Source organism: Rhamphochromis longiceps, linkage group LG4 (genome assembly GCF_057381845.1).
Source record: "Rhamphochromis longiceps isolate RC_006_pf linkage group LG4, R_longiceps_female_GT1.1, whole genome shotgun sequence".
In the NCBI taxonomy this organism is placed as follows: Eukaryota; Metazoa; Chordata; class Actinopteri; order Cichliformes; family Cichlidae; genus Rhamphochromis; species Rhamphochromis longiceps.
The window spans coordinates 23,172,425-23,189,190 of record NC_140560.1 but is presented as its reverse complement, the minus strand read 5'-3'; the positions used below and the strand labels follow the sequence as shown (position 1 = coordinate 23,189,190).

General features: G+C 39.6%; 2 protein-coding genes across 2 annotated transcripts in view; both read left to right on the top strand.

Moving 5' to 3' along the window:
• LOC146671611 (nuclear GTPase SLIP-GC-like) overlaps nucleotides 1–14,993 on the top strand; it is a 129,046-nt gene extending 114,053 nt beyond the window's left edge. Inside the window, exons 12-24 of the mRNA XM_085403883.1 lie at nucleotides 833–1,039; nucleotides 1,132–1,307; nucleotides 10,598–10,691; nucleotides 10,774–10,861; nucleotides 10,978–11,099; nucleotides 11,309–11,485; nucleotides 11,586–11,734; nucleotides 11,827–11,944; nucleotides 12,054–12,162; nucleotides 12,247–12,377; nucleotides 12,661–12,748; nucleotides 12,839–12,883; nucleotides 13,731–14,993. Coding sequence (XP_085260009.1) covers nucleotides 833–1,039; nucleotides 1,132–1,307; nucleotides 10,598–10,691; nucleotides 10,774–10,861; nucleotides 10,978–11,099; nucleotides 11,309–11,485; nucleotides 11,586–11,734; nucleotides 11,827–11,944; nucleotides 12,054–12,162; nucleotides 12,247–12,377; nucleotides 12,661–12,748; nucleotides 12,839–12,883; nucleotides 13,731–13,762 — 1,536 coding nt within the window. The 3' untranslated portion in view covers nucleotides 13,763–14,993. The remainder of the gene's footprint in view (nucleotides 1–832; nucleotides 1,040–1,131; nucleotides 1,308–10,597; nucleotides 10,692–10,773; nucleotides 10,862–10,977; nucleotides 11,100–11,308; nucleotides 11,486–11,585; nucleotides 11,735–11,826; nucleotides 11,945–12,053; nucleotides 12,163–12,246; nucleotides 12,378–12,660; nucleotides 12,749–12,838; nucleotides 12,884–13,730) is intronic.
• Nucleotides 1–16,766, top strand: part of LOC146671610 (nuclear GTPase SLIP-GC-like) — a 158,835-nt gene that overhangs the window by 112,265 nt on the left and 29,804 nt on the right. The window lies entirely within an intron of this gene.

The window sequence follows — 16,766 nt, the reverse complement described above, 5'->3', positions numbered from 1 at the left end:
AGGCCTTAGCAAGACTAAGGCCTTCAGAAGAAAGCTAAAAAGGTATATTGGAGACAAACCGAACCAATTCTGCTATACCAGGTGAACGGAAAAATTATCAATATGCTTTTTTGACATTTTTCTTTGGTGGTGTGCCGTGTGATTTATCTGATGTGAAATATGTGCCGTGGCTCCAAAAGGTTGGAAAACACTGATGTAGAGCATGATTTATTTTTTTTATTTTTTTTTACATCGCAGTAGGAACCTTTACCTCTTCACACAACAGTGATCAGTTCCTTGTTTTAACCTACTCTTACCCTTTTTAAATCTCTCTGTAGAAATTCACTGCTGAGCAAAGTCAACAAAGATTGAATCAAAATGACGACAAACAATCAAAAGTAAATCGGTGTCTGACAGTCGGTTGTGTCAGGAATGGCAAAAAGTGGTGTAAAACCCTGACATTCAAAACATGGCACGTTATCCGCTATAGTGAATAAGGGAGCGGTCTAAAGTGGCTTATTAATATCTCAAAGTGGTGGACAACTGTACAAAATAACTGAGATCAGGTAGTTTCTGCTAATAGTAATAATAACTGTTGAGACCAAGAGTGTACTTAGTGTGATTTAAAATAGAAAATAAAAACTTTTAAATAAATAAAAAAAAGAGTATTTTAATTTTGGTTTTGAATAATAATTAGGCACTTTATTGAAACTATCAAATGGTTGATTGTTCTAAAAAGGATTTCACATGACCTGATTTTTTTGTGTCACTGACTTTTAATAGTCAGTGCACTTGTAAAGCACTTGCATTGCGGACTGAAATTAAACTGCACTGCTTTTATTATTTATTGCAGGCTAATGAACTCTCTGCAAAATTTGTCAAGTACACAAGAAGTGATTCAAAACAAGAAGAAGGTGATGAAGGAAAAAAGTGTTTTTGGCCACTAGTGAAGTGTGTGACTGTCAGGGTGCCAAACAGGCCTCTTCTCCAGCATTTGACACTTGTGGACCTCCCTGGAAATGGTGACTGTAACAAGAGCAGAGATCAGATGTGGAAAGGGGTAATTCACATTTACTGCTCTTTGCTTATACTGTGTTGTCTGTAAACAGTCATCTTTCTATTAAGCACTGAGACATGTTATTCTCCTTTCAGATAGTTGGAGATTGTTCTATTGTGTGGATTGTGACTGAAATTAATCGAGCAGCATCAGAGAAAGCAGCCTGGGGGATCCTGGAAAGTGTCAGTAGTCTGATTGGAAATGGTGGCGAATGTCAGCAAATTCATTTTATTTGCACCAAGTCTGATCTTGTTGATGATTCAGATGATCTGTAAGTACATTTTGCATGCTGATCAACTACAGGGTGTTTCCATGTAAGATCAACCCAGGTTAGACAAAAAGCGAAGCACTGGGTTGAGCCTTTTTAAAAAATTAATACAGAACATTTGGGTCAAAAGCAGTCTCAGATGCAGATACAATTTTACGAAGTTTACTGAAGATGGCGGACTTAGTAATAAACAGAGAGGGAGGGGAATAGCGGAGAGTGAGACAGGCAGTTGAATTTCTTTGTTCTGGAGGGACTTGTAATGTCCTCTGCCTCTAACGCCTTGCTAGAGTCGACATTCAGACTAAACAGTTACATGGTGACAGAACACTCCCCGTCTGAAACCCAGCGGATTTCACCTACTAATATGACAAGGTCAAACACATTTCAGTCATCCGGAGGAATGAGCAAGATCATCTCATTCACAGGTCGGACGTAAAGCTTTGGTTCCTCTTTCTTGATGACCTTTACTTGCACTTCGGGCACCCTTCCATCTTTACTAGGATACACATCAATGATAATTCCTAAGGGCCATTTGTTCCTACTGCACTGACTGTCCTTAAGAAGCATCACGCTTCCTTTCTTAAGGTTTGGCCGGTCAGATGTCCACTTTGTTCGACACTGTAGCGTTGACAGATACTGTTTCCGCCACCTGTCCCAAAATGTGTTAGACAAGCTTTGGACCCTGCACCACTGTTGCTTCAATAGGTTCTTATGTCCAAAATCTCCTTCTGGTACTGGGCATGGACCTACTTTCTGAGTAAGCAATGAAGCCGGTGTAAGAATGAAAGGATCTGTAGGATCGTTTGACACAGGCACAAGTGGTCGACTGTTCACTATGGCTGAAACCTCAGCCATGAATGTTGTGAGTACGTCATGTGTGAGTTTGGAGGAGCTCATTTGAAGAAGCATCGAGTCCAGGATACGACGTGTGATGCCGATCATCCTTTTCCATGCTCCTCCCATATGAGAGGAATGTTGTGTGTTGAAGGTCCACGTACATCCGTGTTCTGACAGAAACCTCTCCATGGCTTTCCCATCAAGATTTGAGGGAATCCCCATATCTTTGCAAGCTCTGGTGAAATTAGTGCCCCGGTCAGAGCGTATGTTTTTCAAAGGCCCTCGAATCGCCATAAACCTTCTGAATGTGTTTATGAAACTGGAGGAATCCAATGACTCAATTACCTCAATGTGTATAGCTCTGACACACAGACAGGTGAAGAGGACAGCCCACCTCTTACTATCAGCGTGGCCTCCTCTCGTGCGACGGGCTGATACAGACAAGGGCCCAAACACGTCAATGCCGACATTGCTAAAAGGTGGTTCCATGCTGAGCCTGTCTGGAACAAAAACAGGAACAAAAACATAATATTCCCGAAAAACGCTTTGCCGATACGATCAGCTGTTTGTTACACTTCCCACATTGAAACAGACGTCAGCGCGAACGATCGCATGTCCGCATTTCCTGCCTGAAACCGGAAGTGACGTCATTTTCGCGGAAAATGTAGTTTTTTACTTGTAGGCCTTAAAAGCCTATAATGGTGTTTTTATAAGTCATGCTTGACTTTATATTTTTCTGAATAGTTGCTGGGATGCTTAGAATGATGCACATTCTGTTTTCTTTGCAAATTTGCATCATAGGATTGTTTTTCGTTTTTCCTGCAGTAGATAAAAATTGGTGTATCTCAAAAATAAATCTATGAAGACACTCAAAATAAATTTCCTGTTGTTGTAAACTATTTTTTGCAACTTTTTTGTATTTAAATTTTTGAGGGATAAACCTCTTAAATTTCTCCAAGTAGAAATTTATGTAAAAAACAAACAAAAATGATTTTCAATTTGTTTGTACTTTATTGCACTTTTTTCACTTTTTAAATCACTTTTTTGCAATTAATGTAGTTACTATGGACTTAATGCATACATATTATTAAAATATGGGCTATGACAGTTGTATTGATGTATAGCAACTTGAAATGTTCCCAAAAATGGCACTACAGCATATAAAAATATAAAGTAAGCTCTGGCGGACTTGGTTCTATGGTAGGTCTTAAAGGGTTAAGAGCGCTTTCCTTTCTTCTATCCGGTCGTTAAGTCTGACGTCACTAGCCGTGTCTGGGCCTAAACTCCGCTGCAGGTCCATATATCAAACGATCACTATGGCATTACTGAGAGTTGAAAAACTGTCTAAAGTCTTTCATCTTTAATAAAATGATCAGTGTTCTGCTCTACCAGATGTAACAATTGAGTTTAACATCCAGGCATCCGTGAAAACGGAATTTATGACATTTAACGGAGTTAGAAGTTAGCAGGAAGTTAGCTCGCTAGCTTCTATCTAAATACAATATAGCATGTCCTGACTGCGGGTTTTGGAAACAAATTAAAACGTACAGCTCTGTTATCACATCCAACATAAATGAAGACAGAAAACTAAACAACAGTGACATTTGTGCAGGGAGTGCAGAATTATTAGGCAAGTTGTATTTTTGAGGAATAATTTTATTATTGAACAACAACCATGTTCTCAATGAACCCAAAAATCTCATTAATATCAAAGCTGAATGTTTTTGGAAGTAGTTTTTAGTTTGTTTTTAGTTTTTGCTATTTTAGGGGGATATCTGTGTGTGCAGGTGACTATTACTGTGCATAATTATTAGGCAACTAAACAAAAAAACAAATATATACCCATTTCAATTATTTATTTTTACCAGTGAAACCAAAATAACATCTTCACATTCACAAATATACATTTCTGACATTCAAAAACAAAACAAAAACAAATCAGCGACCAATATAGCCACCTTTCTTTGCAAGGACACTCAAAAGCCTGCCATCCATGGATTCTGTCAGTGTTTTGATCTGTTCACCGTCAACATTGCGTGCAGCAGCAACCACAGCCTCCCAGACACTGTTCAGAGAGGTGTACTGTTTTCCCTCCTTGTAAATCTCACATTTGATGATGGACCACAGGTTCTCAGTGGGCTTCAGATCAGGTGAACAAGGTGGCCATGTCATTAGTTTTTCTTCTTTTATACCCTTTCTTGCCAGCCACGCTGTGGAGTACTTGAACGCGTGTGATGGAGCATTGTCCTGCATGAAAATCATGTTTTTCTTGAAGGATGCAGACTTCTTCCTGTACCACTGCTTGAAGAAGGTGTCTTCCAGAAACTGGCAGTAGGACTGGGAGTTGAGCTTGACTCCATCCTCAACCCGAAAAGGCCCCAAAAGCCCATCTTTGATGATACCAGCCCAAACCAGTACTCCACCTCCACCTTGCTGGCGTCTGAGTCGGACTGGAGCTCTCTGCCCTTTACCAATCCAGCCACGGGCCCATCCATCTGGCCCATCAAGACTCACTCTCATTTCATCAGTCCATAAAACCTTAGAAAAACCAGTCTTGAGATATTTCTTGGCCCAGTCTTGACGTTTCAGCTTATGTGTCTTGTTCAGTGGTGGTCGTCTTTCAGCCTTTCTTACCTTGGCCATGTCTCTGAGTATTGCACACCTTGTGCTTTTGGGCACTCCAGTGATGTTGCAGCTCTGAAATATGGCCAAACTGGTGGCAAGTGGCATCTTGGCAGCTGCACGCTTGACTTTTCTCAGTTCATGGGCAGTTATTTTGCGCCTTGGTTTTTCCACACGCTTCTTGCGACCCTGTTGACTATTTTGAATGAAACGCTTGATTGTTCGATGATCACGCTTCAGAAGCTTTGCAATTTTGAGACTGCTGCATCCCTCTGCAAGATATCTCACTATTTTTGACTTTTCTGAGCCTGTCAAGTCCTTCTTTTGACCCATTTTGCCAAAGGAAAGGACGTTGCCTAATAATTATGCACACCTGATATAGGGTGTTGATGTCATTAGACCACACCCCTTCTCATTACAGAGATGCACATCACCTAATATGCTTAATTGGTAGTAGGTTTTCGAGCCTATACAGCTTGGAGTAAGACAACATGCATGAAGAGGATGATGTGGACAAAATACTCATTTGCCTAATAATTCTGCACTCCCTGTATGGTTACTGAAGTTTGGCTAGCTGGTATATAGCTGGTATGTGCTACGTGACCGCTAGCGACACAGCTATGTTAGCATAATATAAACAAGCTAACTTTTTTTCCACTCGATAAAAGTTAATGTGAGTGTTATCGGTGGTCAGGAACAAATGTAATCGCATGGCAGGATGCTGTAAAAGGACCAAACTTCAGCCGGGAGAACAACTGAGATAATCCATCCACAATACGAGGTTAGTCATTCATATACTGCTGCATGGGCTGGGCTGTAGTTACATCCTAAGGTTTTAAAAAACAGAGCTTAAATAAATGATTAGCGGTAATAAAAGCTGAGGGAGGTCAACAGTGATCACTGACTATTTTATGAGCTTTTTGAGATTAAATAGAAGAAAATACATAGCATTAAACATGTTAACAACACAAAAGCCATATTAAACCCAGACTACTTTAGGCCCGGAAGTAGGATTCGTCACGTCATCGCTTAACGACCGGATTGGCTTCTCTCTAAACCCACAACACCTGGGTAAGGGGTGGGGTTTATTGTGTAGCGGGCAGCGCTCTGCTGGATCATCTCTAGTGGATGACTCGCTTCCACATTGGGTGCCAAACGATGCAGTCCTTGTACCGTTGGAAGGGGGTAGAGGATCCGGAGAGACCCTCGTTTTAAAAACTGCCACAGCTTTGTGACCTTCGGCTTTAGACTGATAACTCACTGCTGAATGCTGTCTGTGTAAGGCCAGGGTCGTTGCGCATCCGTGCTTCCTGACACACAAAGAAGCCGAATGGGGGATAGGGAGCCCTGCGATCTTCTTTGTACTTAAAGCCTAGAGAAAGCCATTTTTCCTGGAGATAAAATGGCAGCTTCTGCACCACAGGGGTAACACCATGAGGAGTATCCAGATAACTAAGCCCAAGCAGGTCACCATCTTCTTTGGCAGCCTGTATTTCCGACAGCAAGTCTCCTAGCTCTCTTAGCTTACGACCGTCTCTGTTTGGAATCTTGGGAAAGTTGTCTAATCTTTTCAAAAAGACACCCTTGATGACCTCTGGTGCACCATAGCATTCATTAAGCCTATCCCACATAGCTCTGAGTCCGTTTGCTGGTTGTTTCGCAGACACGGATCGTATTCGTCTGGCATGTTCAGCTGAGTCCTTACCTAGCCATTTCACAAGAAGGTTAAGCTGTTCGCTTGGTGAGAGGTTGAGGCCTCTGATGGTATTTATAAACGATGCTTTCCAGGCTCTGTAGCATTCGGGACGGTTGTTGAAGTGAAGGAGCCCTGTAGACACCAGTTCGCGTCGAGCCATAAATCTAACAAGGTCTGACATGTTCTGCTCCATTTCTAGCGGAGTGTACAGTGGACCCCTTTCCTGGCATGTGGTCTCATGTGGGTGACTGAAGTTGTCTGGGGTTGTAATATAGGCGGTGCCAGTGTAGCCACTGTCTAGAGGCTGTTGAGCATAACTGACCGTTGGTTCTTGTTTAGGGGTGTAAGTGTCACTTTGCTCTGCTTTGCTTGGGAAATGTTCCTTTAGAATTGCTACTATGTGTGTGGTTCGTGCTTGGATGTGTGGTACTGCAAATGGCTTGGGGCTTGCTCAAGTATGTGCATCAGATCCTGGCGTAAGAGTCTATGATCAGCGAATGCTGAGGGAGCTTCATCTCTGTGTTACCATTGGAGGTTTCTAGAATGGGCATGGTTTGGCTGCCATGTGTGGCACCCTTCACATATTCCCTTGTGCGTGTTACTGGGTCATCAGCAGGAACATCTATTTCACTAAGAGTCTCGTTATTATCTTGAATCACTGCAGCCTCCAAAGCTGCAGCCCTTTTTTCCATGCGTACTTTATTCAACGACGCTTCAAGACGCATTTTTCGAAGCTGCATAGAGGCTTCTAGTTCTGCTTGCTGCAACTTCAGATCATTCTTTTTATCCATGAATGCTGCTTCAGCCTTAGCTGCCTCAGCTTCTGCACGTGCTTGTGCGGCACCTGCCTTACTTGCAGCTGAACTCCTAGAATGCCTGGAGGAGCCAGATATATTAGATCTGATTTTCATGAATGTACTGGTTCTCTGTGACATGTTGCTGTCGAGTGGATTTTGCCAACATCTGCAGCTGAATCTTAGAGCTGAGCTGTTTCTGGAGGATAGCTCTATATGCCGTGCAGTTCCTCATGAGACTGGTCTTTGAGAGGCTGTCGTTTTACTGTAATGTCCTCTGCCTCTAACGCATTGCTAGTCGACATTCAGACTAAACTCCTCTTCAAAATGACCACGCAGACAAGAGGGCTTGACTTCACTCCCTTTACTTAGGCCAGTTGAAGTAGGGTAAAACTGAGAAAACAACATGAAATGCTCTTAGAAATCAAAGACAAGGACAAATACACAATAACAGTACAAATGACTTGTTTAGCCAAAAGCGTTAGCGAATCCTCTCTTTACAAACATTTCAGCACTGTCCCAAAACGTTGGCTGCATCCTCCGGAGGCTGCATTTGAAGGCCGATTACGTCACAGCCAGGTGACGAAGGCTGTCCCAATTCATTGACTCCTTCAAATGCGGCCGACAAATCCATCCATCATTTCCCCAAATTTGAAGGATGGGTCGGGTGTGTCCTTCATGGCCCACCATATCTCAGAATTCATAGCTTGGCCCAGCCAAATTTCAGCTGCCAACAATGGCGGCCGCTACTAAGTTTTAAAATTACTCTTATTAATCTTTCTGGGTCACAAAATAAACTTTTAACATATTTTAAGGCGAGAAAGTAGCTGTGTAAATTACAAATATCTGCTTGGTTTATCAAGACATTGCATATTTGCAAAAGTGTGACGACGTTTTCGGAGACGTGGGCGAAAGTGTGTGTGTGTGTGTTTGTTTGTGTGTGTGTGTGTGTGTGTGTGGGGTTTCTGTAGACAAAACATAATGATACAAACCAATTATAACTCAAATTGCACATTAAACATAAAGATACAACTGAGGTGTACTCAAATGCAGTATACAAGTAAATAAGCTGACATATTTCTTCAGACTGGTTACATAAACTTAGTCAGACATTATGCATTAAGACACCACATACAACTATGCACTGAAGGCAACTTTACACTGTTTATCAACTGGTACACAGAGCAGAGAACCAACAACACTTTTACTTGGTATCGGATCGGAAAGGAAATCAGTGGTATGGCACATCACTACTCTGAACTGAAGCTGCGGAAATACGCCTATGGTGCATTCAGGGGGTATGGGAAATCCCATACACAAACCTAACCCTTTTTTACAGGGACAGCAAGAGAGAAGAGGGCGAGCAATAACAGGAGAGCAGGAGGAGAAAGAGATGCAAATGACATTATGGCAGCTTTTGTCTCGGACTCCCGGACCATCAGCACCGGCTCCCCTCAGGGCTGTGTTCTTTCTCCTCTGCTCTTCTCCCTGTACACCAACTGCTGCACCTCCACCCACCAGTCTGTCAAGCTAATCAAGTTTGCAGATGACACCACCGTTATTGGGCTCATCTCGGACGGGGATGAGTCTGCCTACAGGAGGGAGGTTGAACGTCTGGTGTCCTGGTGCAGCCACAACAACCTGGTGCTGAATGCCCAGAAGACAGTGGAGATTATTGTGGACTTCAGGAAGCACACAGCCCCACTCCCCCCCATCATCCTGACTGACACCCCCATCACCTCTGTGGACTCATTCTGCTTCCTGGGTACCACCATCACCCAGGACCTGAAGTGGGAGCCCACCATCACCGCCGTCATCAAGAAAGCCCAGCAGAGGATGTACTTCCTGAGGCAGCTGAAGAAATTCAACCTGCCAACACGGACGATGATGCAATTCTACACTGCAATCATCGAGTCCATCCTCACCTCCTCCATCACCGTGTGGTACGCTGGAGCCACTATCAAGGACAAACTGAGACTGCAGCGTGTTGTGCGCTCTGCTGAGAAGGTGATTGGCTGCAGACTCCCATCTCTGCAGGACCTGTACACCTCCAGGACATTGCGGCGTGCAGCTCGGATCTCAGCTGACCCTTCTCACCCTGGACACAGTCTGTTTGACCTGCTCCCCTCAGGCAGGAGGCTCCGGTCCATTCGCACCAGAACCTCTCGCCATAAGAACAGTTTCTTCCCCTCTGCTGTTGGACACATGAACAATAACCATATGACTGTTCCCGCCACTAACACATGACCCTACGCTGTGTTCACTGCATCATTCCATGTTTGGCACTGATCACCACCTGCACTCATGTATATATCTTTCTACGTAGCACTTTTAATTCTTATTCTCATGTATATATCTCATGTATATCTCATGTATATATCTTTCTACGTAGCACTTTTAATTCTTATTCTTACTTTTATTTTTTCATGTCTATTTAAGCCCAACTTATGACACTATGTTTGCACTGAAGCACCGCAGCAATTTCCTGATGTTGTAAACCTGCTCAACATTTGGCAATAAACCCCTTTCTGATTCTGATTCTGATTTTATGTATGGTGCACATAATCTATGAGATTATATGACATCATGCATATCCTGGCCATTACAGTCAAGTAATTCAACAATTTTACATTTTAAAGCAAAAGTACCATTACACTGTCCGTCCGCAACAAAGTTAAAGTAGTTGCTGTGACAAAAAAAAACTTGTGTGTAAGCATGTCAGCGTGTGGTGATGTCACGATCCAAAAAGTATAAATGGTACCAGCCTTCAATATTTGCGAGTTTGTTTTTTAAAAGAGTCAAAATAAATACATTGAACAAATAAAGCCATATCATCATAAATGACTGGAGCTGCAAGGCAGACAACTGAAGCGTAATAGGTTTATTTATAATGAAACAAATATATAAAATGAACTGGTGAATTAGTGGAGAGCACCACCCTAAGGTGATGGTCTGGGAGAGAGTGCTCAATGACTGTCAGGGAGAAATTGGGAGTCTGTAGTGATCAGGTAAGTATTTTGGTGTGAGGCTCTGACAACCTAGGTTAGCAAGTAGGAGTGTGAGAGGATATTAACCAGACAAGACGTTTAAAACTAGAATTCAACAAATTGGAGGATAACCACCATCAGGCAGAAAAACATTGCCACAGCCAGTCTTTAAATACAATCTACATGTTAACAATGAGTGTGCAGCAGTCAGGGAAAGCTCAGCTTGGTAAGAAAGGGAGATTTTACACATTTCACCAAAAAGTCCAAGAATAAAAAATCACCCAGCCTGCCCCGGATTAATGATGGTGATGATAATAGTGATGATGGTAACAGTACATATTTGCACATTTCTTGCAGTTCATCAGCTGATATCCATGATCGAATAGTTAAAAGAAACATTCAAGTCAAGGATGGAGTAAGAAAAGAATTCAACAAGAGAAGCAAGATTAAGGTGAGGTTTATAGGCTGACAGAAAATAATACAGACTCTCCATAGTTGTAAGGATGCTTTAAAATTAAACAATTTTTCCTCAGACACACTTCACTGATGACAGTTTCAAAGTGTTCACAGTGAGCTCCAAAGAGTTCCTAAAAGGGAAGCATCTAAGTTCAGAAGAGACTGGTAGGTGAAGTCTTGATGCACATGTTGTTTTAGTTTTCTCTGACTGAAAGAGAATTATTTAATTTGAATTAAAGTGTGTAATGTCAAAGTGTGGCACTGAAATTTCTTCTCAACAGAAATAACCAAACTTAAAGGATTTTTGCAAGATCTCAATGACTGTTACTCAGAGACAGTAAACTACGTGAGTGGAGCTTATGGGATTCTATCTTTGATTGAAGGTGCCAGGTGCAGAAAAGAGGTGAGGTCAAGTTATCTATGTGGAACAATATTTTACTGAAATTTAAAACTTCAAATGTTTCCATAAATCTGACACCTAACAAAATTTTAGTTATCAAGATTTCTTGACAGGCACTGAGTGACAACATTTCAAAATGATTAATTAAAAAAAGAGTTGTATTTATGTTATTACTGCTTTAATAGAAAATAAATATACTGTTTTAATTTCAGGGTGTTGGAAAAGCAGATGATGTATGTAAAGTTCTCGAGAAAAACATGACAGAACAACTTGATCAAGTCAAAAGAGCAGTTGATGAAGCGATCAAGGATTTTGAACAATGTCTTACAGAAGGCGTTAAAAATTCCAAAACCTCTGAAGAAAAACTGAAATCCTTTTTGGACCGTGATGTATGTATCTGAATTTTAATTATTATAATTCACATCATAGCAACAGATTTTGCACTTTATATGAGCATGTGTTTAGAATTGTTTTCCTGATCTGTTACAGAAACAGCCTAGTTTTTTTAAGACACTACAGGCTGTGGTTAGAAAAGACGGCATCCACAAAACAAAAAAAGGGGAACACATAAATCTCAACACAGTATTAGCTTCATGCTTGACTGACAGCATTGATGAAAAATTCAGAAAGACCTTCCCGTGAGAATAAACAAATTACTATCATATTACACTATACTTAAAATGATTAAAACAAACTTGTCAATACTGCCATCGTGAAACATTTTTTTCAGAAATGATGTTAAAGGCGGATCTTTCAATGGAGTCATCAGTAGATTTTCACTTGACACAAATTCGCTGATTCAAAAATACCAAGATGTCAAACTGCAGCTGATATTTCTCCAGACAGAGGTACGACATGAAACAATCCAGTTTGTCAGTCCATTATAGCAGAATTTACCTATTCACTCTACAAATACTAATTCTGTTTATTAACTGATCCATGTTTCATGTTTTTAAGGAGGATAAAATTAAGACAAAACTCAACAAAATAATCCTAAAGGGGAAGAAAATCATCTACAACAGTCTAACAGAGGCAATTGAGAAAAACATGAAAAAGTGCTATGAAGGTAAGAAGATTGTCAGCTTGTCACTATAATAAATCACAATTGTACATAAAAAATGTTTTGACAAAGTTTATTCTTTTCTTGTAGATGCACGAAAAATTTCAGGGAATGGTGCGCTGAAAAAAATGAGGAAGACTATTGAGAAACATGTATCCTTAAATAGGAACATGTATGAGGACGCAAAAAAGACCATGTTGGAGAAGATGAATGAACTGATGGTTTGTCACATTACAAATTAATTTGAGACCATGTTGTGTTTTTTCTATATTTGAGTGCTTTTGCTCAGTCTGAACATTCTCTAAAGATTAGCGAATGGCTGTTAATATTTGTATTTTTCAGCATTACAAAGATTTAGTCTGCAATGATGAGTTGAACTGAAGAGCTCAAAATATGAACTGGCCACAAGAACAAACATCTACCCATTAATTCAGATGTTTCAGTTGTTTTAAACCTCAATATTTGACTCTGTGAAAAGTAATAAAAGCTCTGATGTTTAATTAGATGATCATCTGTAAGGAACTAAAGGAGACCATGGACCACTCCATTAAACTCTCACTCAAGGCATCAGCTTTGAGTGAGAGTCTCCCAGGTAAAGAAAATATAGGCTATGAAAGTAAATCGTTAGTAAAATGTTGAACAATGCTAAGCCCATGTTTTTATATATTTGTTTGCTTTTCAGATGTTTCAGAGCATCTTGAAACTGTGCAGCAACATTACAATGAAGGTAAGGGCAGTCAAGAGGGAGACATAACATCATAGTAGCCAGGTAAATATTTAAATGTTATTTCATGTTACTTTAAAAGTTCCTATGAATTCTCAAAGAAAGAGGGTGAAATTTGATGACAATCCTAAGCACCTAAATATACAGTAACTTTTAATTGTTTAATATATAAAATATAATATATAAAATATGTTTAATTGTGTTTAGTGTCAATTATAAGTTTTTCATAATTTAGAGATTAGAAGTAGCCATTTTAAATTACATATGGCCATTTAAGCTGTCCTTTTGTATTTTCATCATCTCAGCTAAAAAATCCAACTGGTTCATTGTGGCCGGTAATGTTATGCAGTGTTAAAGTATGACACCACAACGTTACATCTTCTTCAAAAAAAGTTTAGAAGCAGCTGCTAAACAACTGCTAACAGTGGTGACACCAGAAGCACTACCAACATAAAAGTTCAGGTTTTGCTCAAAAACTTCCCTGAATATTGTCCACAGTCTTTGGACAGAAGTAACTTATTGACTCCTATCGGACTGACAGCTGAGGTAAACATGCTGAATTTGTTATTGCTAAGCACAGATGAAGTATTTGAATAATATCACCACTTATAATTTGTGTTATTTTACCCTTTTTGTATCCGAGTCACCTCAAACAGGTTCAAATAAAGTGTTTCCAAAAATGAGTTTCTACACAAACAGTAACAGAAACAACAGATATTAAGATTTTCTATTCTAGGCTGAGGAGCTTTCAAGACATCTTAAAGCACATCTTAAGTACTGACACTTGTTCTGTTTGCCTGAGCAACTGAGTGTTAAAAATCTTTGTGCTTATTATTACTGGATGTTTCAGATTTGCTCCACACAGTAACAGCAGAAACCTGATGACCCACTCAACATCTCTGAGGGAACACTGACCAAAAGCATGAGGTCTCTGGATATCGCCACAGATATTTCTGTAATGTTGTGTTTGACTTTTAATGAATTTGATGAAATTTGATTTTTCAGTCCTCACTGCAAGAAGGTCCTGGGTTTGAATCCAGTTTGTGGCTTTTCTGTGTGGACTTTGCATGTTCTTCCTGTGTCTGTGTGGGTGCTCTCTGTGTACTCCAACTTCTTCCCACAGGCCAAAAACATGCGTGGGGGTTAGGTTAATTGGTGATCTTGGATATAGATGTGCATGTGAGCAAGAATGATAGTTAGCTGTGTGACACAGTTATTATAGTTTTGTATTTTGTCATTAATTTTTATTTTATTTCATTTTGACTTTTTGTTTTTATTTCATGTTTCAGTAAGTTTCAAGACTGTTCTTATTTTCAATTTATTATTGTTTGAAAATGTTTAGTTTTAGTTCAGTTTTGTCAGAGGCAAAATTACGAAAACCAGTAGAAACAATAGGAATGTTTCACTTTTTGAAAACAGTTGACCCACTTGTCTTGTACATGTCCAGTGTCTCAAACACGTCCATCAATAACATGTCAGGCACATTGTAATAACATTTTTACCAAACTAACAAATACTGAAACTAAGGCTATTTCCTCTATAAACTGATTTGTATTTCAAATGAGGTCATTTAATCATTTCTGTTGATTATTGTTTTTATTTTGTTTAACTAAAATATTCATATCTAGTCTTAGTTTTTACTTTAGTTTTATTTGAGTGGAATAACCTTAGCAAGCTCTTCAGGGTGTACTCTGCCTTTTGCATGACAACTGGGAAAGAGTTCCAGCAACCCCGAATTGGATAAGCAAAAGGATGAAAATTTTTAAGCATGAATTCCTCTCAGGGGTATTAAGGTTTTTAAGATTTTAGTTGTTAGGGTCTAAACCAAAAGGGCAGCACTCTGTCCAAAAATGTTTTGATGTCTATTTTCTCCATTTTGTTGTATTTGGTCATTATTTGTAGACCCTAGTTATACAGAAAATTATACAGCGGTAGAACTACAATGTTACAGATTTTAATTTTAGTGCTTTACAGGAATACTGTGATATTCAGACTCTTTCCAGTTTTAAGGATTCAATTTAAGTAAATTTAAAGATTTATTTTCTTGATGTATTTGTCAGTTTTATTCTTAAACTTCTATAGAACATGACTTATGTATACCACTTTACTTATATTTCTAACATAAATATGAATTTACTCTAATACAATGGTTTCTTTGGTTGTCACATGAGTAATAAAGCAGCAGCAAAAAAATAAGTCTCTGCTTCTGCTTTAGCTATTATATCATATTGTTTTCTGTTGTTTCTATTCTGTATTGATTCCATAGCTGTAAGATGTAAACATGATTTTTCAAATCCTGATCTTATTTTTGCCTAAAAATAAGCTCCCTGCCAAAAAGTATTTTGCAGCACCACAGTAGTTTGTAACATACAACAAAATTATATTTGAAGACTGAACCACAAGCCATTAAGTCAAATGATTGTGGATACTGCTTCCTCTGAAGGTGTTCTTGTCTGGGTGGCCTTACAGGTCATCTACAATCCTCCAGTCACATGTCTTATCAGCAGCTCTCTTCTATAATCTGTGTACCTGGTAACTAACTGGGTTAAAGTTTAGTGGTCTGGAAAATAGGGCCCAAGGATCTGTTAACTTTTATAGGCAAAGTAACCTTTTATAACCTTTTGTGTGATATTACAGTTTTTTCTGATGACTTAAGCTCTTTTTTTAAAACTATTGGCTATTTTTGCTAAACTCTACATGCAAATAAGAAAACCCTTCACCAAATCAGCAAAACATTGTAGTTTACTTGTAAAAGCTAATAAACCTTGCTTAACTCTGCAAACCTTTGTAAAAATGGTATTTTCGTATCAAACAGTTAACACAAGCCATCACATTAATAAGCACACAATGCACCAACTACACACTGATGGTATGAATAAAAAAAATCTGACTTTTGCTTTCTCTGTGCACAAGGTAGGCTATGTCAGTTTGTGGTCATACTTTTGTCATAGGTCCGTAAACATAGTGGGATCCGAACTTCAAGTACTGGGGCCTGTTCTTCGTACCTCGCTAAGTAAGTTAGCTGGATTAGATTGTTGACGATTTCGCGTGATCCTGGATCGTTCGGTTCCCCGAAGCTCATCCGGGACTTGCTGTCATAGCAACAGAGCCGTAAGCGTAAACCTGCTCGGGAGCAGGTTTATGTAAACAGGATTAGATCGCGGCCACGCAGGTATGTCCGCTTCATTTATACGAAAGCAACAGCGATATTCCACCACTGTTTCACCATAAATAAATAACATCAATGTAACTAAAGATAATGCAGCACCTGATCCTTTTATTGATGTCACACAGATACATACAGGTCATTTCCTAAAAAAGGGAAATGTACTATTAACATTCTATTACATGTATGTGATTATTACAGATGTAATTCATATTTCAGAGTAGTAATTGTAAATTACTTCGTGTAATCAAGATGAGAGACCACGGCTATAAAAGCCAAGGTGGATTTGGGAAGCCTGTTGCAGCCATGTCCTGTCCGTTTACGCGAGCCACCCATTGCGGAAGGTGCAAGATTGATAAGGAGAGTCCTCAGAATTCAGCGTATATTGCGGGATAGACAGGATCCTTTAGCTCAGCGCGACAGTGTGCTCATTGAGAGATATCGATTTCCCCGTGAGGGTATTATTTACTTAACCAACTTGTTGACGAGGGGGTGCAGGACCACCACCTGTCTTTTTTTGCTCTGCCCTTTTCTTGGTTGCTGTTATGAACAAACAAACAGATTATTTCAGGGTCTCTTTCCAAGAGACGAAAAGCAATATAAGTGATAGATATTACCATTCTATAGAATATTCTTATATTTCACTTTTACTTGTTCCCATGTTCTAGTGGGTCCTGTTGTGGCTCTAATGTGAAAGAGGATATAATATAACAATATAAT